General features: G+C 39.1%; 1 protein-coding gene across 1 annotated transcript in view; it reads right to left on the bottom strand.

Annotated features, from left to right (window-relative positions):
• The window catches only part of TRIM66 (tripartite motif containing 66), a 50,115-nt gene that overhangs the window by 261 nt on the left and 25,965 nt on the right, over positions 1–23,889 (bottom strand). Inside the window, exons 9-19 of the mRNA XM_059825998.1 lie at positions 22,354–23,243; positions 21,183–21,344; positions 11,057–11,329; positions 10,624–10,849; positions 7,375–7,435; positions 6,518–6,692; positions 5,451–5,755; positions 3,843–3,966; positions 2,244–2,318; positions 934–1,086; positions 121–334 (exon numbers count right to left, since the gene is read on the bottom strand). Coding sequence (XP_059681981.1) covers positions 121–334; positions 934–1,086; positions 2,244–2,318; positions 3,843–3,966; positions 5,451–5,755; positions 6,518–6,692; positions 7,375–7,435; positions 10,624–10,849; positions 11,057–11,329; positions 21,183–21,344; positions 22,354–23,243 — 2,658 coding nt within the window. The remainder of the gene's footprint in view (positions 1–120; positions 335–933; positions 1,087–2,243; positions 2,319–3,842; positions 3,967–5,450; positions 5,756–6,517; positions 6,693–7,374; positions 7,436–10,623; positions 10,850–11,056; positions 11,330–21,182; positions 21,345–22,353; positions 23,244–23,889) is intronic.

The following is a 23,889-nucleotide window of genomic DNA, read 5'->3' as shown; positions in this document are numbered from 1 at the left end:
CAGAAGTTTGACAGTTTTCCCACACAGCCCTGTCAAAACTTCCCATCAGTAGCTGTAAACAGAATTAGCAGGGTGGCCACTTAGCAACCAAATGCTTTTGCTTTTGCAATCTTACAGCATGGCGCCGTCTCCTTTTAGGCTGAATGCATTCCTGTCCGTATGATGGCCACTGAAAATCTTGGGGTGTCATTTTGCTATTCTGACTCTCCACTTCTTCAGAATCAGAGTCTTCTTGTTGCATTGAAGGAAAATGCCTATCTGGATAAATCTCCTTCAGTTTGCCCTCAAAGAATACATCTAGGCATCGTCCAGCTTCAGCAACCTCTGAATCTGGCTGTAAAAGAATAAAAAACCATTCAGTGTTACCACACACAGAAATCATCAAGGATCAAAATCAAATGACTACCCTACCCTAACGTAGCAGACAGAACCAAGGCGAGACATCTCCATTAGTCTCCTGCCCACTTTCTACAGTCCCTCTGCATTTACAATGTAAGTAAAAACCAGGTGCTGCTATTAAGGAACATGTTTCTGCTCCTCTAAGAAAAAAGAGATGTGCAGTGAACTAGAAAGAATAGCAGTCACCATTGCTTAGGAATGTCTATGCACCTGAATTTCCCCTAGCTGTTTTGCTGGCTATGACTGCCTTCTCACAGCAAACTCAGCATCACTCCAAAAGGTTGCCCACTAAGATGTCCCTCTTTAATTTTAGGTCCATATGTATCTCAAGTTCTCAGATCCATATATATTTCCATTTCTGTTGCTTACAAAAAAAAAAATTGTACCTTTTCCAAAAAGTAAAACTGATTAATACTTCTGTTTATCCCAATCCCATATCTGATGTCAATGGAAGCAATAGTTACACCAATGTGACAGCTTGAGAGAGCAGCCCTCTGGTTTGTATCCCCCCACCCATGCATATTAGAAACCTACATAATTGAACTTTGCACAGTTCCAAAACATGAGACGCACGTCAGTCACAAGTTCCTCAGGTGCAGAATAGTGGGACTGGTCCTTTTTTTGCAGCTTTTTTCGTATGATTGACAAATCCATTGGCCTTTTGATGATCTGATAATAATGCCGAGCCTACAATAAGAATAAAATGCAGGTATGTAACCTTTTTAATTAAAACATTTCCTCTCCGGTGACTTCTATCCAAGCTTGGACAGAAGTCACTGCAGAGGATTCCTTGCATCAAGGAAGAGAGCTCTGGTCTTTTGGTGCCTACATTTGCACATCATCTTCCTGGGTGCTTTTTGGTTTGATTAAAAACATATTTGCTTGCAAGATTGATCTTAAAAATAGCACACTTCAGAGACTACTCTGCTATTTGCACTTTCTAAAGTTTATCCCCAGGCATAAATGTCGTCATTTAACCATAATCAATAATATATATAACATTGACAGTTAGCTAACATTTCCGCCAAGCAGTTATAAAAATAATGTGCTGAGATACTGGCAGCTGATGCTGTGGGAAGTAGTCTGCCAAGAGTGGCTAAAAATATGCTACTATGTACTCTTTTTAGAGTTCCACAAAAGTCTTTTTCAATGGGCACCAGCTACCAGGATATCCCACTCCTTAAATCTTTCTGGGTCAAAACCTACTTGTTAGGTAATGTGTTCCATAAGTTCATTGCAAGCTTTATTAGGTGGAATGTTTTTTATATTGTTATTTGGGCTACTCCTTCACATAAAACTTCTTTTTTTCCCCTCTCATTTTCCTCCTCCAACTTGTTTCACATTGTGTTCTATTGTTACAACAGTGTGAATCTACATCTTCCTTAAAATAGCCAGTTAATATTGCAAATGTTGAGTACATGGATGAAACAGCAGTCTCTATATCTTCCCCTGAACATAATCACATTACCACCTTTGTGCAAAACACCAGTAAAGAGGGAGCCCAGGGTTATTTCTGAAGTAGACTTCTCTTATGGCAGTGCAACGTTCTCCAAGTATGCAGCAAGTCAACTTTCTTAATCACTGGAACCCCTCATATACCAGTATCCTACCAGCATCTTAAATTGACATCCAAACCTGGCTTGAGAACGTTGGCCAGCATTTACCTGCCTCCAACCTGACACCGTCAAAGCACTTGCAAGAGGGAAAAACCTACTCTTCCCTAGGAAGCAATACTTTCAGAAACAAAGCTAATGAATATCTTTCAAGAAGACAAAGGATAAACTTACGAGGTGTGCCAGAGTATTCTTTGGATTCCCTCTGACCCATGCGTGTGCAGTACTTACCAGGGGGCTGACAGGTTCATGGAATGGGAGGCTCATACTACTGCAGAACAGGGAAAGCACCAGCTTTTCACACTTCTGTAGAAGCCAAATTTGAAATACATTTTAGTTCAAAACAAGTGAGTTTCATTCTTGCCCTTAGTTAATCAATCATACTAACAGCAAGGGGAGTTTTCATGTAGTCTGTGCATTTCTGATGCAAAATGTCACACTTCACTCTAACCTGGGCGGTGTTTTATCTCATAGTATTTTTATAGTTTTGAAAGTGAGGATAGTCAAGAAATGCAAGAAAAGAAACATTATGTAAACATTTTGTTATGCATGTATCTTTCCTGCAGACTCTTGGGAATGCATTGTTATCACTATTTCCTTTCTGCACTCCAGATCTATTCCTTTGCTCTTGACTAAAAGAACATCAGCAACAGTGTGGAAACAGTTAAATGGAAAATGTTTCACACTCTTCATATCCATTCATACAAATGAATGTAAGTTATGTAGTTGGTAGTACTGTAGGAAAACATCATTTAATCATCGTTAATTTGTAAAATACTTATACTAGTCTTTGGTTTTTTCACTGGTGCAAAAAAATGCACTACAAAAACATTATAAGACATGTTTGCTCACAAGCAATGGAATTTTTAATCAACTCCATTTTCTAAATAGACCCTCACTAATGAAGACCCAAATCCCAACTATTTCTCACCAGTTGTACCCAATCCAATAGAAACAGGGATCGCATCAATGTCAAGAAATTATGTTCAGCTCTTTGTGGATAGAGTAGCTCAGGTCTGGAAACAGCACAGATGAACTCGAGCAGCGCTGTGGCTATGCTTGTAGGCCTTGCCAAGGGGCCCCAGTGCTTTAAGCACCATTGCTGTCTTTATGTATGGTGCCCAGACTAGACCAGTGCCTTATTCTAGGCTTCGTTTGTGCAGGGCCAGCTCGGCATCCGCACTTAGCTATGTGGCCTTAGCCTCCCTGTCCAGCTGTCAGCAATACACAGAGGACATTTATTTGTGGTTACCGAGTACTAAGTGGACTTTAATAAAAGGAATTTTTTCGTGGAAGATTTGGTAGAGGAAACTGGTAATGGGGATGTAAAAAGATAAACTTTCATCTAGGCTGAGTTAACAGTGCTTGAATGTCATCTTCAAGGGGATTAATGGTACATATGAAGACTGTATGATGACTTCAATCCAACTGAAAGTCAAAAAGCATCTATATCACAAAAATGTCATTGCGACTGGCCTAAGTAGATGTCTGAAAAGGTGCCAAGTCTTAAAGGAAAAAGATTCAGTGGCAGAAAGCCAGGCAAAGTTGACTCAGGGAAGCTTGCTTTGCCGCTGAGTGCAACTTCCCTGTTCAAAGGAGAAAGAAATTCCAGGTCTGCCCGTTTCATCTTTCTATAACATGAACAGCAATGTCTAGATAGAAGAGAATGATATAACTGAATACTAACAATGCTTTTGTTGTATTTACTACTCTCTGAAACATTTGAGTAGCAACCAAGTCAAAACAATCACCTTTCCAATGAAGAGGCAAAGCCTCATAACTGAGATCATATGTCCTTTTCTAAATAGTACAATATATAGTTATTCCCACCTTCTGGTCATAGTCATCAAGGCCATATTGGGCATTATAGCTGTGGCTGTAGCGTGTGTTTTCACAGTCATATTCTACCTCCGGCTTGACTGGATTACGGCAAAGTGTGCACACCCATTCTCCACTGCAAAACAAGAAACCAAAAACTTGTGTCAAATTTTGTCAGCAACCTTGTTAAATAACAAACCTCAGGAATCACTGTATTTGGAAACAAGTCTCATGCTTAACTAGTATTTCAATAGCAGGCAATCTGAAGCCCATTGTACTAGATGTCCTTCAAGAGATTTGAATCTCATTAGAAGTGTAATAATTTCAGATTTTACTCATTGCACTTTTTCTGTCACAGAGGAAAAGAAAAAGACAAAATAGTAAGTGTTTGAAATCATGTCCCAGCAGTGTGTGCAGCTACATTGATTCAAGTGCTGTTTTTTTAAAAAAAATATTAAGTAAAAATAGCCAACAGTTGGGTCATAAGACAAAACCAGATAGATCCGTTAGAAAATTGTTATATTTATTATCAATTCATATGATAATTGACATATTTATCTAAGAAATCAACATTGTCAGAAAAGGTCATAGTGTGTGCTAGTACACAGGTTCCCAAACAAAATAGACATAATTCTGCATGGTCATAAGTGTCCTTCCTAGTAGACCCATTTTCAGAAACCTCTTGAAGAATTTCATGAAGGCAGTGATACAAAGTCTGCAACATCAGGCCTGAATAACGATAGATGAAGGTATATTAAAGAACTATGAATACAGAACTTTAGTTAAGGGAATTAATTTACATCATTAGAATTTAACTTTGCCTAGGAAGTTTATTTTAAAAGGAAAACTTGGTTTTCACATTGTTTTGAAACTAGAGGTTTAATAATGACTTAGCTATTAGAGAAAAGAATAAAAAGCCAAGAGATAGAATTTCCTGCTTTTTGAACAGAAAGAACAAACCAGAATCTCCAAACCAGTATCTCACAGCATATTTTTCTCAGCTGAGACAGTTATTTGGGCTTGGCACAAAAAAATCATTACCCACCTGGTAATGATTTGTAACAGAATTCAGAATTATACACCACCAGCAATGCACATTATTCAGCCTCACTTTCAAAGTTTGGTAGGTGGACATGTACCTAATTCTGGGTCTTTGTCACATACAATTCATCTGTGACAAGTTGCTAGGGAATGTGTGTCTTAGGGAAACCCATAAAACTGGCTAGAAAACTGATTGCCCTTTCCTTGTGCTAGTCACTGTTCTTGCAGAGAAGAGCTGACATCTATACCACAGATGTTACATGAGAGTTAGGATTTTATTTTTCTCCAGTAAGTCGTGAGAATTTTTTTTAAAGCTCAGGTCTGCCACCTCCTTTGTTGTACAGGCCAGCTAACTGCAGAAAGGGCATACATGGCTGGAAACAGTTCTTGTTAATAATTCATCTAGTTCCTAGTCCTTAAGACTATTCTTCCCTTTGCAAGAACAGTAACAAAAAAGGTAAGTGAGAGATGCAGTCCTTGCCCTTGTGCAAGGTTGACACATACATCCCTGAGGATATATTCTGCCTCAAGGCAGTGAGCAGAAACTGAGCACATTAGCGAAATGTCATACATACTCACACTGGAAAGCTGAGCAGGGCTGGAACATGGCAGGAGAGATGGAAGACCTTGGGGCAGTGATCACAGCACAACAGTTCTCCTCCATTAAGACACACAGCACAGAAATCCTCATTTTCAATTGGATTGACTTCCTGAGTAACTGGAGATTTTTTCATGATGGAGATGCCATTGCTGAGCTTCTGATCAACAGACAGAGTATCTACAGGAGATCGTGTCTGTCCTGCAGCCTGGGATATGAGAAATTTCCTGTCCTCTGAGTTCTGCTCTTTGGACTTCAGTCCTTCAGGTGGGCTATCTTTATTTATCTTGAAGGAAGAAAAATCTGGGATCACACAACCATCATTTTCATATGTAAGTATGTAACAGCAGTGGTTATCTGCAGACAAAATGGTTTCTCTGCAGTGAACTCTACTGGAGAGGGCGCTGGGGTTCAGCAGGCCCACGTTCAGCCCAATGCCTGCTGCTGGCTGGCCAGGTTACCTTGGTCAAATCATTTCCTCCATATACCACAATGTAATAGCACTGTGAGAGAGCTGTATAGATTTCATATCACAGGTGATAGAAACAGGATACTTTAGAATCTTATTTGCAAATTTTACAGTAAACAGCCCCCAAAAAAAGAGTATAGTTTTTTGTTCCCACCAGAAATTGCCATTTCCTTCTGTGGAAAGAAGTTCACACTCAAGACTCCAATGAAGCAATAGAATACAAAGCTTTTAAAAATCTATTACACTGTGATTTCTGGAATCAGTTCCTATCACACAGATATGCATTTGGATCAGTTTTAAGCTATTTATCCTATATTTGTAACTAGGCAGACGAGCCAGGTTGTTTGCTCGAATACAAAAACACTACAGCTATCCAATCCTAGAGACAGACTTCTCAGAAATTGAAGTATCAGGGAGCTACACAGCAAACTAAAAACTGCATTCTCTGTGACTTCAACCCACCACGGAAGTGTCTGAATGCAGACTTGTTTAGTGTATAATAACTTTCAGAAACTGTGGGTACAAGCCAGTGAGATAAAGGGGAAAAAGCAAGTAAAGCCTCAAGGAAATTCCACTCACCTTTATAGACATACTTGAAGACTGGGTCCCACATTCAATTATCAGAAGGAAATTGCCCTCCTGCTCATTGTCTTGTGGCTGGAGCTTAAAAACTGGGAGCTCCCCTGCTTCTGATGTACATATTTTTAGACGTTCCAGTCGCACATAGGGGATCTTCTGCTCCTTAGGGCCAGCTCTACAATCAAAATGACACACGGTTAAATGCAGTCATAGTCCACAAAATTCTCCTCCCTGCTCAGTTTCAACATTTTTCACACGCTATTGTTTGTGCTCCTTTTCCTTTGTAACTGTGACTGCTGGCTAAACGCTGAAAATCTGGACATTTTTTCACATGCCGATTCTTTAAGAAATGTGAATGCAATCACTTTAAATTAATCATATGTGTAAATGCATTACTAATGTCTGTGCTAAAACTTCGCCCTGCTCTGTATATTATTGTTTTAATTATTCCAATTTAAGTCGTACTTGATACTTTTCAGTGTGGCTGGCTTCAAGCAGGAACACAGCACATCATCAACTTTACTTTAAAATATTATCACAGCAGTAGCTGAAAACAAAAATTTATAAAATTGTTGAGATAATGTTAATCCTGTTCCCATTATATTTTTCAGGTTTAATTAGGGCTAAAGAGTTTCTAATTGTTCAAGTGAGATAAGTTTGCAAATATTTATTCATTCTGGAAAATTACACAGAATAACAAAAATACATGAACTCACTACTTTTAAATTGTTGTTTTCAAGTTTAAGAGAATACTTTACAACTTTCAGATCTCCATTATCATTTAGTATGACAAATTTTCTAAATACATGCATAAAATTTCATGGCCAGTGCTTTTGTATAAAAAAAGACTCTGTTACCTGACATTCTGATTGCTTTTCATATCCATTTCAAAATGTTCCTTTTCACAGTTATTGGAATCTGGAACAGAAGATAAGAAAATGAATAAAATATTTCTAATATCAGAGTCAGATTAGGGTAGAAAGTACTTCAATATTAATGTACTTCTGACTCGTGTTTAATACGATATCATAAGTGAATTATGGAATCATTTCATCTATATGTATAGAAAATGTGTATGCTATTTTCTATTCTAGGATACAGTCTTTGTCTTTCTCTTTGCTTTTAACCACAGCTTCTGTACTGAATATGAGGAGCCTTTCCACAATATTTTGTCAAAACGGTTACATTCCCCAGGAATTATATATGTACACAGCCATGCCACATTCATCCGTATACATGGAACAACATAATTAATCCTCTTTGCTATACAGCCTTCACTTGAGAAAAACAGACCTACTGAGGTCTGAACCCCTGAAGCTCAGGAAGTCTCTGCGGTCTCCTGCTCCATGCTAAGAAGCTTCTGGATAATTCTAGTTACTTGAAAACAGGAAGGAAATTGTGTCTCCCATCTGCCACTGAGGGACAAAAGCTACACTGTATGATTCCTTTCTATCCTCCAACATATGTAACATATAAACATACGAATTCAAAACCATCCATTGTATAAGCATGCAAGTAACTGTAGCTCTCGACTGATACTAGACACAAGAGTAACAAAACAACTTTTGAGGGATGGGATGGGGTAGAGATGAATGCCCCAGTGGATGCCCTCGTAAATACCAATCCGCTGACAAATTTTATAGTAAGTCTTTCTTTTGTTAGGAATTAGTTTGACATAGACAATACTAACAAGAAAACAAACCAAATATCACGGCTATCTGGAGATAAGTGAGTGCCAGGAAAAATGCTTTTTTAAGGAAAACCTAGATTGTCTCAATGGTACCTAACCCATGGCTTGAAAGCAATGTGCCTATAAGATAATCTGTTGTTCCCAGCCACAGGAAACACAATACAATCACGACTGACAAGGAAAGGTGCATTTCACGTCACCTCTAAAGTGTTATTCACCTGTGATTGTTGCTCAGGTGAAGGGTGGTAGTCATGGCTCTGGACAGAATTACTGAAGGGCAACTGCACACTATGCTGAAGGAGCGGCTCTTGTTGCACACTGTCAAACCAGAGGATGTTCCAGTGGTGCTGGAATCCTAATATTAAGCAACATTTCCATCAGCAACTTGGCTGATGAAATAACAGTCCTATAAAATTTGTGGAAAACACCAAACTAGAAGGGTTTCAACCACTGAGGAGAATGTTTACAATTAAAAAATTATCTTTAATATATCAGATAAAGAAATCTCCTAAAACAGTAAGACTGAATTGAGATAACTGTAAGGATTATGCTTATGAAGAATCAGATTAATGTAATCACAAAGGAAAATAACTGACTAGGGAACTGTTCTGTAGAAGGAACTAAGGGTTAATGTGAACCATTCACTACATGCAAGTCAACTACGTAATGCTGCTGCTGCAAAAAAGGCGAATGCCATCCTGCAGCGTATTACCAGCAGTGAGGAATGTAAAACACAAGAAATTGATACCCTGGCTCTGCATGGCACCCCAGAGGCCTCAGCTGCAGCACTGCCTTTGGCTGTGGGCAGCACTCCTTAATTGCAGAGAACCCAGAATAGCACAGCAGGAATGAGGTGGTTTTAAAAAAATTGAGACTGAAACCATCAGATTTGTTTAGTCTAGGAAAGAGAAGCGGAGGGGAGGGTGTTTACCCAAGCCATGATAAGAAGAAAAGTGGCTGTAAGATGGAAAATGATGAAATTATGTACAATTTTTACCACATCCCTTGGGGCTAGGATAAGAAGTATTTTGTTGTAAATTAAGCTTGAAATGTTTAGATTTGATATTAGAAAAGGATGAGTCGTTGGAGATATATACCAGAAGCAGTGGGGTTTGGCAGCACAGCATTGCTGAAGCCAGCAAGTCCTACTGAGAGCCACTAGCAAAGATAACGTTGCCTTTGCAAGAGAGTTAATCTCTCTCGCTGGTGCACACTGCATATGGTGACTGTATCTCCTCAGGTCTCCCCTCACTGCACACCTTTAAACAGTGAGAGCAGGATGGGAATTGCTCACTCCTGATCCTTCCTTGTGAAAAGGAAGCAGTATTAAATGCAACGTTCTAGTCTTTCGATCCTCTTGCACAACAGGACCTGTGCTTTGCACAGAGCAAATTTGTAGCATCTGTTATAGATAGTGAGATCCTGTATGGTGGGGCTGCTCTCTGTGTGTAGTGTCACACGACCCAAACCAGATACTACAAAGCTGCTCCTCTCAGAGACACTTAAGCCTGACTGAAGTACAGCTTTTTAGGGGTGCGCCTGCTCCTTACATTTCACACAAATGATTGTGGCATACTTGTCACAATTTGGCATAGTACATCTAAAAGAAGACAAATAAATATCCTTGGCTCACTGAACTAGGCCTCCTTTGTACTAATTAGAATTCTCTGAATAAAAATACAGCACAGAGATAGAAATATTAATTCATCTTTTACAGAAAAAAGCAGCCAAATATTGGCATAAGTCACAGGATAACAGCTTGATCCTGCAATCCCTTGCTTGCGTGAATAGTCCCATTGACTTTTAGAGTTTGCAGGAATGAGGCTTTAAAGTGTAGCACAAGGACACTGGCAATTTGCCCATGAAAAGAGTTAAGGTCTAATTCTCCATTAAAGCTGAAGAAATAGGCCTTGGCTGAAGGGAATGTTCCACAGTAGACAGAGCCAAGCAAAAGCACATACTGTGCAATATATTAACCTAACAAAAATTTGCTATGCTACTGATGTGAAGGACTTCGCAGAAGGCCCATCACATTTCGGAAGTAATTTTTTTTTAAATTTGATTTGGACTCTTCAAACCAGCTCTTCAGTAGCCATAACTGCAGGTCTCATTAACAGGAGTGCTTCTAAGAGAACTAATACTCCAGGTACTTCATACAGACATGCTCGTTTCTGGTTCATAGATGAAGGATGTTACAAATTCAAGGCATATCTTTTCCATGTTTTTCCTCCACAAATGAGATCAAACATGCTTTTCCATTGGATTAAGTACTCTGATAATATTTCAAACTTGTTGGAAGAGCATATTTATGTGTACGTACATTAATAAGCATATTGCTTTGCAATGCTTGAAATGCACCGTGCTAAGAAAGAAAGAAAGACCAAAAACCTAAATGAAATAATGAAAAGCCTGGTACCTTCTTTGCTTCTTAGTTGTCTCATTCCGGCATTCATGGGCAGGAAAGAAGTGTTGCTGAGCAGTTCAGAAGAAGTGCAATGCTGAGATTTTTTGATTGAAAGATTAATAGGTTCTTCCAGCACTTTTTGCATAGAAAGTGTTAATTCATTAACTACATCTTGCCCAGCAGTAGCCAAGCTGTTTTCTAGAGGATGATCTACAGTATTGAAGTCTTCATTTTCCAGCTTCAAGGGGGGGGGGGAAAAATCAAATTTTATTATTAGTTTTCTTTCTTTTCATCTTAAGAAAATAATTTGTACTCAGTCTTCAAATACCAGATAAGGAAAACTTTACCTACTGAAATAGCTGCCTTTGATTGACTGACTAACAATAACATTTGCTATCAATGAAAGTGGATTGCCTTTCAGCAGAGGAGTTTCAGTGATTCCTACCTTGCACTTAGTACTGCCCTGGAGTGCATCACCTGCTGTGAGGCCAGTGGCAGTCCCTGGGCTCAGGTCACTTGGAGCTCTGCCCAACGCCAAGCTGTAGCTGGGCACCGACTCTGGTGGACTATCACAGTCACAAAGGGCATTCGTGGATGGGCCAAGTGTTAGAGCGGCTGCACCTTGCATCTGTGGGTCAGCCGAGCTAGATAACCTTGTTGAAGGTAATTCCATTTCTAAACCGTTTGAAAAGTCCACAATGCTTAAAGATGCTGAATGCTGGGAAGAGAAAAAAAGAAAAAAACCCAATATGTTAATAAGCTTCTCAGCAGCAAAATGCTACTATTCTTTCTATAATGGATAAGATACTCTGTTTCAACTATACATAATCAACCAGTTGTGTCACAAGGGCTTGAAAGTATCTATTGTAATCTTATACCATTTCCAAAAGCTTTAGAGTTTCCACCATTAAAATTGAAAACTGGAAAAGGAGACACCTAAGTTACTCTTCTGTGATTTACAAAAAATATCTTCCTTTGATCAGTCCAAAGGATCCTGATTTTTAAATCCCTACAATGAATGGGAAATCTAAGCACGTAGAATATTGTACTAAATCAATCCTTGATATAAACCCTATTAACTTCTGTTAAGTTATTCCAGAAGAAATAACATTCAGATCAGAAATTTTATCATTTTATTCAAAAGTCATCAGATCATTTTATTCAGAAAGAAGATTCAGAAGAAATAAGATTCAGATCTGACACAAGTGGATTAAACTATTGTTACTGTTAATGATGCTGAAAACGTTATGCTAGTTAGTGAGTCTGCCCCATTAGAACCTAAGGCACTTGCACTTTAAATATCATAGTGTAAATCCAGAAGCATCCTACATGTACTAATGAGGAAAGGATGTACATATCCAGTTTCCAAAGAATGGGAATATTTACCAAAGTCTCTGAAATAACCTCAGCAACATGCATTTTCTACTGTCTCATGATTTCTCACTGTCAAAACCACAGAAATACTGTTATGCAAAACAAAGCAAATCCACCCATCTAGGTGACTTGCTTAAGCTGCCTTACATCCAGGAATGTGTGACTATACTGAAATCAGGACTCTTCTAGTGTCCATATGAAGCAAATATAAGCAGTCGTAAGAAGTATGCAGATCTGTGTCATTCGAATATGGAATTTTCCATTTATTTCATCATAGTTCATTGGTGTTCCACCCTTGATAATTTAATGAATAAATCCTTTTCATTTGACTACAGTACAATAAGTAGCACTCATTGTAATATAAATCAAGACAAAAGAAATGTGTTGATTGCATCTAAATTAGAGTTTAATTTCATTGTTGTACTTATTCTTCTGCTAGGGGCCTGTGACTTAGAAGTGAATCTGAGACAGGACCCATTTCCTAGATTTAATTAGTATTTTTCTCAACTGTTGCTCCATTTTGGATTTTGATACCTTTGTCCATCTTAATCCAACAGTGGTAAAGACAGTAGCCTAAATCGAACTGTCAGTTGTGCCTATGTAAATCCTACATAATGCCAAAGAAGTCAGCCTTGAATTCCTCTGCTTGCAATGCATATCACCTATGTGCTAAGAGAACACTGCCCAAAGACATTAATTTCCACCTAAGGATGTAATTTAATTTACTTTTCCTCAATTTGCAGCAGGAGCTTTGCCTGAACAGTGACCACTTACATTCAATGAGACAAAATAGCCTGCATTTGAGACTGAAAGAGGTCAGCTCTTCTGCAGTGCTAGGGAAGGCTTGTGCCATTCTACCACACAGGGCTCTAGTAAGTCTGTTTTAAACAGTCCTTTCATGTGGAAGGCACCCCAGAGAGTACTGGGTCTCTGCATTTTCCTCCTCTTGAGGCAAATGAATGTCCCTGAATCTAAGCTGTCTGAGCAATAATAACTTCTTGGAACCAGCTGAAGCTAGTCAAACACGTTCTTCCTACCTTACATTTGAGCTAAAAACTAGAACACAGCAAATGAGGAAATGCATTGGTGGACACACAATTTTCCATATGCTCTGCCTGACAGAGCATTCCTAAGAATGCTTAGGTTTCAAACTAAAGGAATATATGTAGGTCAGAAAGGAATCTAGCTTTCATGGTCACACATCCTAAAGAAGTCCACAAAGATCAAAAATGTTTATTTGCTGCCATAATTTGCTTGTGACAGGTTCCTGCACACGCAGTGACAAATGTGGCCTATCGAGTACACATTTTCCTGTTCATTCCATCACTCTTTTTATCAGAAGCCTTTTTCAGATGACAGAATAAACATGTGAATTGTTCTCATATCACTTACAGATAATAGAACAAATATGCAGAATTCGTGCTTGAACTGAACAGATGGACTGTAATCAGCCTCGTCTTTTCCCCTTATTTCAAAGTCCACTGTGAGCATTAAGCCCCTGTGAGGTAGTTAAATATTTATTTAGTCAGATTCTCAAAAGCACGAAGCATCCACAAAATCCTGTCTGAGTCAATAGGAACTACCTAATGCCGTGCTCCATTGGTAATGAGCATGCTGAGGCACACACGTGGTAGGCACACCACCCAAAGCTGCATAGCAAGTTAACTGGAGTCCTTGTGGCTGTTCACTTCTTCTAATCCCTACATGCATCTTCCTTTACTTATGTTACAAGAGCGTGCCATCATGTATTACGTATTGAGACCTGACCCTGTGAAAACCCATCTGTGTGTAACTGTATACACCACAGGCAAAATGTTAGTCCTACAAAGACAATGGGAGGATTACTCCTGGCTTCAGTGACACAAGTTCACTTACTGGGAGTAGTCGCTGGGACAACTCCTACTGCAGAAAAAAAGAAATAGACATACGTGTAAGACTTCGTTATAACTAAAATTTTTAGAAAGGTGAAATTCAATTGTATTACATGGCTATATATTTTTTACTCTTCTAGCTAACATCAGTTTCTTCAGAGATCTTTGTAGATTATATAAGCCAATATAAAACCTTACTCTTGTTAAAAAGAAAAAAGAATAATGAGGCCATCAAACTGCCATCTGTCTTTCCCTTGGGGCAAAAGTTAATTTTGTGGTTATTTTAATGATGAAGCAACATTATGATCTTTCAGTGCAAAATATTAAACCTCACAGTTAAGAACAGACACATTCCATTCTGATCCATGGAGCTGCTGTCAAGTGTGAAGTGAACAATGCACTGGGAACAAGGCTCATTAATAGCCTATTAATTCACTCCCTAAAATAATCATTTCTTTTGCCATTAGCAAAAATTTCTCTTTTCCCATGACAGTTCAGCTAGTTTTTGCAAATGGGATGCCTTTAAAAATTGATCTCTGCTTTACAAAAGCTCTATTGCTTTTACATTGCACCCTTTGAACAACAACAAGCATTAATTACGCTCTTGGGTAGAGCCTGGCTTCAGCTCTAGGTTAATTTTGAAACTTTTGACATTTTAATGTACAGCCTGGCACATCGAACTACATCTGTGTCATTATAAATGGAATTCTCATTGTCTCATAATTAATTTTGGTCTGATGATCCTTATAATATAATGGCAGCAGCATCACCACCCAAAAATGCCTTCTACCACAAATTTCAGAGCTATGGTAGCGAAAGGTAAGAAGAAAGAACATGCAAAGTGCTTTCAGAGAACAAAAAATAAACATATTTTTCAGTTCAAATATTTCTTTGATCACTGTTGCATTTAAAAAGGTCCAGTGTAAACATGCAGCACTAATACAGAAGAATTCTGAGAAGCAAATACTTACCTTGAAACACTGGGATTAGGATTTGTTAGGATTGTTTTGGCCAAGTCTCAAGGCTGTTGACATTAAGTGTCACAGATAAAGAAAGCTAAAACTAGGAACTGCCAATTCTCTTTGCTATAAAAGAAATAACACGCTGCAAATGGTTGCAGAGTAATGAACGGCTGCTATTAAGTGGAGCAATCCCCCTGGCAGCTCATTATGCTAGGAGGTTAAACAAATGTACTACTCCAATCCAGTTGTTTAACTCACCGCACACAGCAGCACTGATAACACAGTCTATACATGCTTCCTATTTGTATTTCCCAATTTCAGAATAGAATCGAAAGGATTTCCTTTCTGGTTTTATGAGAAAAAAGAATCCAAATCTTCCTTAACATTTTGTCTGAAGAAACTGGAGCTGGCTTAAAGCAGAAGGAAGAAGAGAATGTATGGAGCAAGCAGCATCATGTTTTATTTATCCTTTTTTCCAGGCCAAAGGAAAAGGTTTTGTTAAATTAACATTCTGGGAAATGTACCTAATTGCATTAAGCATGAACGCATTTGCGCTGTAAGCAGCTCAATTCTTTAAAGTCAAAAAATACTCTGATGCTTTAGGAATTTGCAGGACCCTAAATTCCAGGGTGTTATCATTATTTCCTTCACCTCTAATCCCCCTAAAATTAAGAGTAATTAGAAAAAAACCCAGCAACAACAAGCCCACCCTGGTCCCAAGCTCAGACCTAGGGTCAGGTATTAAATTATTACTTTCAGTCACTAAGTAATCACGACATGCTCAGTGGAATACTAACAAAAATAAAACCTGTACTGTGCCCCCCAACCCCCCTCCCACAAATTTCACATGCTTTTAAAGAAAAAAAAAACACCATTAGTTAAGCACTTGCCACCAGGATGGAAGAGTTGTCATTAATAAAGCTTAGGACAAATGTGTTGGGGCAAAATACCCAAGAATGCTACCTACAGCAGACTGAGATCAACTGTTCGCTCTGATAATCCTGTAGTAACAGCAGCATCGGCATGGCAGAGCCTAGAAGTTCACATGCATCAAGTCCCAGGAGAGGCTGAGAGGTTCCACCATGAACTGTCACTGTTAGTCTTGCATGAAATGCCACCATTCCATATAATTGGAATAAAACGGAAGCCTCTCTCAGAGTGCTCTCAAGAGTGCTCCTTGGATGGCATGGAATACTTTCTAGGATTTCCCTGTTTCAGGTACTTCATGCTGCTTGAGACAAACTGAGCTCTTGAACTAAGAAGCTGGGACTTACTGCAGACCAAAAAGAACAACACAAAAATCAGCGTTATAGCACTATACAAAATTTCCATGTGCTCACACCTTGATTACTATTTCTGGTCACCCCGTCTCAAAAAGGATTTATCAAAATCACAAAATATAGGGAAAATGGCCAGAGATATAAAGGACCAAAGTATAGAATGGCTTCCATGAAAAAAAAGACACTAGAGGGACCAGCAATCACTTTTCAACTTCAAAAAGAAATGTTTGAGACGAAATTCAATATAGACCTATAAAATACGGATGTTATGAAGGTGGTGAATACAGAGTGATTATTCACTGGTTTTCCTAACACAAGAACTAGAAGGCATCCTACTGAATGATCAGGCAACAGACTTAAGGTAAGCAAACAGTGGAACTTCTCATGCAATGCAAAAGTCAGTTGCTGCAGAATGCTGAGAAGGCCAATAGTATTAAAATGGAGTCAAAAAATGGATTAGGCAAATTCACAGAGGAGGGTCCATGAAGAGCTGCAAAACACAATTGCCTGGGTACAACCTTCAGTTCAGAAAGTCCCAAAAGTGCTGGTTTTCAGAAGCTGGGAGAGTGTATCATCAAAGGATCAGTTTATATTTGTCTGTTTCTTATACCCTTTCCTAAGCATCTGCTATTGGCTACAGCTATAAATGAACAGATACAGCTGTTCAGTAATAATTTACTAATACAGTGAATGACATATTCACAGATTTATTTTAAGCAGAAGGTGAAATAATAGCTCAAGAGCAGAAACCCTCAAAGGTTGCTAAGGAACATAACCAAATGCTGTCCAACCTACTCACAACCAATCAGTGTCCCAGAACGCAGAACCACAAGTGCCCAAGCCAGTTAGGTTTTTAGGATGAGTGGGGATGGTACAGAGTGTTCCACTGCCCAGGACCCAACCCAACAGCTGGACAAGACAAGGAATCCTCCCTCCCAGAAGTAAAAGCCCTGCTCCTAGCTAGAGAAAGGGGTGCAGTTATGGAGTCTGAGGAGGAGAGATGTCCAGCTGGCCCTGCAACAATGCCGATGTGTGTTGCAGCAGTACCTGAGGCTCAAACTACAAATTTGTGCTATAGATGTACAGTAATTATGACATTTCTTCGAATGCTAGGTACAGCCTTTAGACCTCTTGCTCATCACAGCCACAAATGACAATTAGGTACATGTAAGCAAAACAGGGATTGTACACCCTTTATTACTCCTGAAAACAGAATTAGTCCAAAAATATCTTACTATTCTCGCCTCTGCTCCAGAACAGATGATCTCTCCAGTCCTGTGTGCAAATTAATAACTCAGTGTCATACTATGCAAAAGCAACAAGAGGACCATATCATTGCAGAAGGCTGGTAACCCTTTCCACAAAATTGTTAATCTAATTGAGTATTCATTCCTTCACACTGCAACTTAGCAATTCAATAGCTTGTATAAAATCTGTTTGCTAGAGCTTGGCATGATTCCCCAGAACAAAAGTGCACGTATCACAAAAGTTATTCTGAGATTTGTCCTCTGTCTTGCTGGCATTCTTACTGGAGAGGCTGGGTGTTAGATAGGCATGGGGACGGAACAACTCCACAATCCAAAACAGAGATCCTGGCTACATGAGTGAAGTATACTGACAGGGGAGTGTGAAGAGAAAATTATATCCATTTTGCACATAGACTGAAAACTTCCATTTCTAGTGTTACGTTCTTAAAAGGTGCTAATCAAGCCCAAAGTTATGCTAAGTGAAGTACTTGACTTACATCAAACAATCAATGGTCTAAGTATAGAAACATTTATTCTGCACAAGAAATTCAATTCACAGAGAAAGAATAGTTAGAGGAATACACAGGAAGACAGAAAGGCAGACAAAATATCATCATTAATGTTCCAAAACCAATGAAATAAATGAAAACAAGCCCACACATAACTGAAGTTACATGTTTAGAGCCTATAATATACACATGCATACAGACCAGGTGGGCACAGACAGGAATTACTCTGAACTTTAAGACAGCAATAGCCTTGATGCCAATGTTTCTGATTGATACCAGCTAGAAAACCCTACTTTATATGACTGGAAAGCCAAAATTCTGTCTGCTCAGTGAAGCTAGATTTATTTTTTGTCCTGATAGATGGTGAAATGTAACACACGAGGACAATTTACAAGTGCATGAAGTGTTTCATCCTTGCTTCTCTACTTTTGCTTATCAATAACCAGCTTTAAAGATGAGGGACAGAGAACAGTACTCATCAGAATAATTTGAACAGGCGTTCTTTGAACTCAAAGGCGCTCACATGGCATTTGAGTGCTTCACACCGTGGTGTAACGGCTGCACTAGCACTTGTCTAGGATGATCTGAATAACGTACTTGTGGTTTCTCTGTTTACGCGTAATGTTGTGATCCCAAACTATTAATAGCACATGCCCTATATTGCTTCACACATAGATATGATGCCATATGCAGACAATTCATCTAGTTATCAGTCAATAGTATCAAATGCATACCGCAAACATGTTTCAAAATTAATGCACAGATGTTTAATTACATGAGCAATCAAGCTTTGCCCCCCTCCAAAATAAAGGAAACCACTAGGCTAATGGAAGCTTTTATTTTTTGACAGATCTTGGCAAACATATCACTAAACAGTTAATTCTGAGTTTTGCTACATCCTGGTTCACACTGCTTTCTCTTTAATGAAAGAATCTCAGCAGCCAGAGAATTACCTACTCCACTAGGAATGCTGCACACAATGAAGGCCGTCAGAGTTCAGCAGAACTGCAACACAAGGCCAAGAAGTCCAACACCAATTATTCTCCAAAAGGCAGAATACAGTTCTTCTCCAGGTAGCAAAAGGTTTTTCTAGCCATTTTCTCTACCATATTTTCCAAGTGCAGTATTTTATACTTCTCCACATTCACTTTTTCCATGTCCTCCAAGAACTTGAGAGAGATGAAATGTTCTGAATACAGATCAATACAAACCCCTATACAGAAGTTTTTGTCTGGAGATGAGCGTGAAAATATTTAATCAGGTGAAACAGAGATGAGCGTGAATAGACACATCCCGTTGTTCTTAAATAGGAACCGATGTCCCATTTAAATCTACATTTAATCTAATTGTCAGCAAAAGCAGTCAGACATGTTTAAAAAACATTCATGAAGAATATATTTCAAGGGTTTCCTTACTGTGCTCTTTCCCTTCATCATTTCTAATTAGCCATTGCCAGAGCTGTCAGTACACTATGGCTTCATCCCAAACAGCTCATTACAAGAGATAAATACAAGCAAAGATGGGGTACTGTAGCTGTTGAATATCCTCATTTCTTGCAGAGGTGTCAGGAAACTAGTAAAAAACCAGAGACACCTGTGCTTTCTGCACAAGAGCATACACTTCTCAGCACCATTAGAAAAATTTCCATTTTTATTTTTTTTTCTAGGAGTATCCTCCTCTTGCCACCTTCTCAACTTGTACAGCAACGAATCAGTTCTTCTTCCTTTTTTTCTCCTCCTTTGCCCATCAGACTACACTAGTCTCTCTCTTGCACATCTGCTGACATTTTCTTCCCTCTTTCTGAATTTTCATGTTTAAGCCATTGGGAGTTACCTTCCTTTATAGGTCCAGAAGGCAAAGGACAGCTTCTTCAACATGCATGTAGAAAAAGCCTCTGAAAGCTAGTTGGTTAGCATCGTTGTTCATTTTCACAAATAACTTTGAGGGTGTGTCTGCATTACAAGAAAAGTATGTGCTCAGGTCTTAAATACACATCTTCAATTTTACATTCATATCCTAAAGTAAAGGTAGCCCTATCCTAGAAAATTCACATAGCTTTCCTCAGTCCTGTGCGCTGTCATCAGAGGTTAAGGGAGATCTGCTTCCACATGTGAAAGTTGAGAGCCAAAGAGCATCATCTCAGAATGTTGTGATACCATCAGCCTGATCCAGAAATTCCATCGCATCTACAGGATTAAGTTAACAATTGCAGATTTCTTTGTGGCTTCCAAATCTGATTTGCATGCTGCTTCCAGACCTTAGTAATCATTACCTTTCTATGTCTCTACAATTCCCAAAAGGATCTCCAACAACTCTCTGAATGGGTATTGCATCATAAATATCTTGGGTCAACAAAGCTACACACTAAAGAAGAATAAAATAAATTCCTTTTTGGGGCTAGTAAGGAAAGACAAGTTCTTCCACAATATTTCACACACAAATTACAAGAAAAAATATCCATGAGAGACTTCTACGTGATACACAACATGAGTCATGCACAGAAGTACCAAACAGATTTGAGCAAGCAGAATATGAAGTGCTGTGTGGAGTGTTTTAAACAAACTGTATTGTAGAGGTAAAAGGCAGCTTCTCTGCCTCAAATGCACAGGTGATATCCAGAGCCAGCAAGGATCTACTGATAAAGATAAGCCCTCCTGGTTTTGTTTGTGCTGCTTCTTCAATAGTTAGGGCCTCGCAGTAGATGGAAGGATCAAAGCATGGCTCTATTGTGTGCTGAAATATTCTAGAGGTACAGAAATCTATGATTTCTCTGGTTATACACAAACAAGGAGAAGGAGTATAACAGAATTATATCCCTTTCAGACACCACATCTTCAGTAATAATTAGTGTTGTTATTTCCAGGGCAACTGTTTCGAAGGATGTTTCTCAGGCCTGATTTCATCAGAATTTTTGACTTTTTTTTTTTTTTTTTTTTCCAAATTAACTGCTGCTAGTATGGTAGTTAGCAAGTCTTGATAGTTAAATCCCTAGAGATAGGGACTGGACAGAATTTACTCAGTGGAGAAATAGGTCTTCTGTTTATTTACCAGTTCATGCTTAATAATCATCTCAGCCAGACCTAAACACTACCAACTTATAGAACAATTGCTGATCCTGGCTATAGCACAGGATGTAGGCATCTTACTGGGAGATGCACTAGGGTAGGGTATAACTGTCTTCCAAGATTTACAAGCCATTTTGTCAACTTTTACTGTATTTTAATTTTTTCAACCTGATTGCAAATTCCAATGCCATATTATATTATATTCAATATTATCAAATCATGTTTTCCCTTTAAAATATTTTTTAAAAAAGAGTTCTTTATACCTTTCTTACTGGATGGAAAGCTGATTGTTGCAATGTGCTCTCAGGGGAGTGACTGCTGGCACTGGCTTCTTCATCTAGTGACTGTGACAGGGAGGGACTAACGCTTTTGCCAAGAGGAATTACAGGTTTCTGGGCATCAAGTTCAGTGGAACTCTCACAGACCTACAAATCACAATTAAGAATTTGTGTTTTCAAAATCTCAGAAAGAAAAATGGTAACAAATTCACATCAACTCACAGCATACACAATATGACAAGACCTGAAAGACTTTAAAACAACAAAGATGTTCAAAGTAACCCTAAGTAGAGAGATAAATGAATAGAGAAAGATTTCTCTCAAACGTTAATGAATTAAAAAAAAAAAAAATCAATAAAGTTGCTGAAATGTACAGCTATTCCAAAAGCCTGCAGTCTGCCCCTACAGGTAAGCCACTTTGAGAGCTATTCAAGGTGGGAACTCCGCAGAATTTACACAATGGGAAGTCCCAGCCACTTTTCCGCTCCAATCCCCACTGTTTTGAATGAGTTTCAAAGCCACCTTATTGTGCGCCTTATCTGCCTTGTAGTTTGGCTGCTCAACACCCAAGCACTGTCCCTTTTTCAAAAGCAGGACTCTTACCAACAGAGGAAAAGGGGAGAAATTAGCCCTGCTGACAAAACTGTAACAGAACAGCATGTATGAATACCGATGAAAATCTTAAAGGACATGATGCAGCAGCAAGAGCAATTACTAGTAGAATGGGAAATAACTCTCAGACCAAAAAAAGCTTTCTTCACTCTTTTTTCACTAATCATTCAAAATCAAAAGGGAATCTTTTTCCAAGGACTCGGGCCTTACAATTTCCAGTAAAAAGGAGTTGAAATGGAGAGAGAGACTACGGCAGTCCTCCAGTTACCTATTCACAAAGGAGGAATGATAATGCTTTTATTCCCCCACCTGCTGCTCACCTTGTCTATTTAGAGATTCAGATCTTTGGGATCCAGGTTGTTTATGCAGCACTTTACAGAAAATTTTGGCCCAATCTGCATGAGGCACAAAGCCTCGGCTGAATAAAAACATAGACAAGACAACAACAGAAAGTTCAACTAAATACATGAAATCTTAAAGGTGTCTCCCATTTCTGAGCTTACATTGACTAAACACAATAGGAAAGAACTTTTAGAGAACTTACTTGTGCTTCATCTTGGATTTGTTGCTGAACTGGGGCTGGCTGCCTCACTATGTAGTTGATTTGACCAACTATGGTCTGTTGAACATGCTGAGGTGGCTTGGCTTGATTCAGCTGCAAGCTGGACTGTCCTTGGGCCTGCAGTAGAAGTTCCAGATCCTTTTTCATCTCCTCCAGTTCAAACTGGTGGTGCATTATGTCCAGGCTCTGCTGGATGACTTGTTTGTGGGTATTCTCATTCTGACCTGACGGTGGTGATGCTGGTGGCAGCTGCTGCTGCTGTGGTGGCTGCTGCAAGTGGTTAGATTTTATCTTCTGGAGATGACCAAGTTGCACTTGCACAGTTGATGTCTGCAAAGAAGCCTGTGTGCGGAATGGCTGTGGATGGCTCGTGTGAACTTGCTGAGCTTCATGTGATACAACAGCATAACTCAGGGGTGCAGCCTGCTGCAACTGCTGGGATGGTAAGTGCTTTCCCAACTTCCCGGACACGTTCTCTGGCTCTGACCATGACTGCTGTTCCAGCCCAGACTGTGTTAGCTTCATAGGCTGGGGGGCACCCCTTTGCTCTTTGTCATCTTGCTGCATGCTGTACTGCAGAGGAAAGTGCTGCTGATGCAGTTCGGGAGGTTGTCGAAAATTTTGATGGTGGTTTATGTCTTGGTAAGAAGGCTGAGCTTTGTTTGGGTGAGGTACGCTGAGGCAGTGTGAGCAACACACAGGCACAGGACACTGAACTGCAGGTGGAAACTGATGTGGCTGGCTATTCTCAGGCTCCAGCTGTGATGCTGCTGAACGGTGCCCATGATACAAGGAGCTCTGTAATCCTTGTACATTTCCACAGAGTAGCACATCTGAGTGAGAAATGTGTCCACCTTCCATAGTGAAACCTCCTGGAAAAAACAGAAAATTTACTCCCTCCTATGATCTTGAGAGATTTACACAATAAAAACTGTGAACGACGGCCATTTCCTTGTCTTCATTTCAAGTATAAACGATACTCAAATATCCTAGCCAAACAGTCCTTCAACATATCTTCAAGACAAATTTTTCAAGATTTTTCAGGAATTTGAAATCACACCAAACTCCCACTGATGTCAGCGGAACTCATGGTTGAATTAACAGCAAACGGTTTGAAAAATTGACCTCAACTTATTTTATTTTAACTGAAAGATATGGTTTATACTTTCATTTTTTACTAAAGTATGAGCATACCTTCTCATCCATAAGCACAGGTACAAAAGACTGCTTCCAGGGTGAAAGTGACAAAAATAAGAGAGATTGATGTTATGTAGGTGAGAATCATAAAAGCTAGAAATAGAAGTGACCTATGAACTGATCTTGTCCATGCTTTTAGTCAAGAGAAGTTTATTCCCTGTAATACTTTTGACAGTGTTTTACCCCATCTAGTTTTAAATACCTTAAAATGGGAAGAGAACCAATTGTTTAGACCATTGATCGGCCCACCAGACTGAATTTACCGTAAAAACCCACTGCAGTTGGGAAATTTATAGCTGGCGGGAAACAAAGTCACAGTAT

The sequence above is a fragment of the Gavia stellata genome, chromosome 17 (assembly GCF_030936135.1).
Source record: "Gavia stellata isolate bGavSte3 chromosome 17, bGavSte3.hap2, whole genome shotgun sequence".
Classification (NCBI taxonomy): domain Eukaryota; kingdom Metazoa; phylum Chordata; class Aves; order Gaviiformes; family Gaviidae; genus Gavia; species Gavia stellata.
This window is presented reverse-complemented; position numbering and strand designations above follow the sequence as displayed.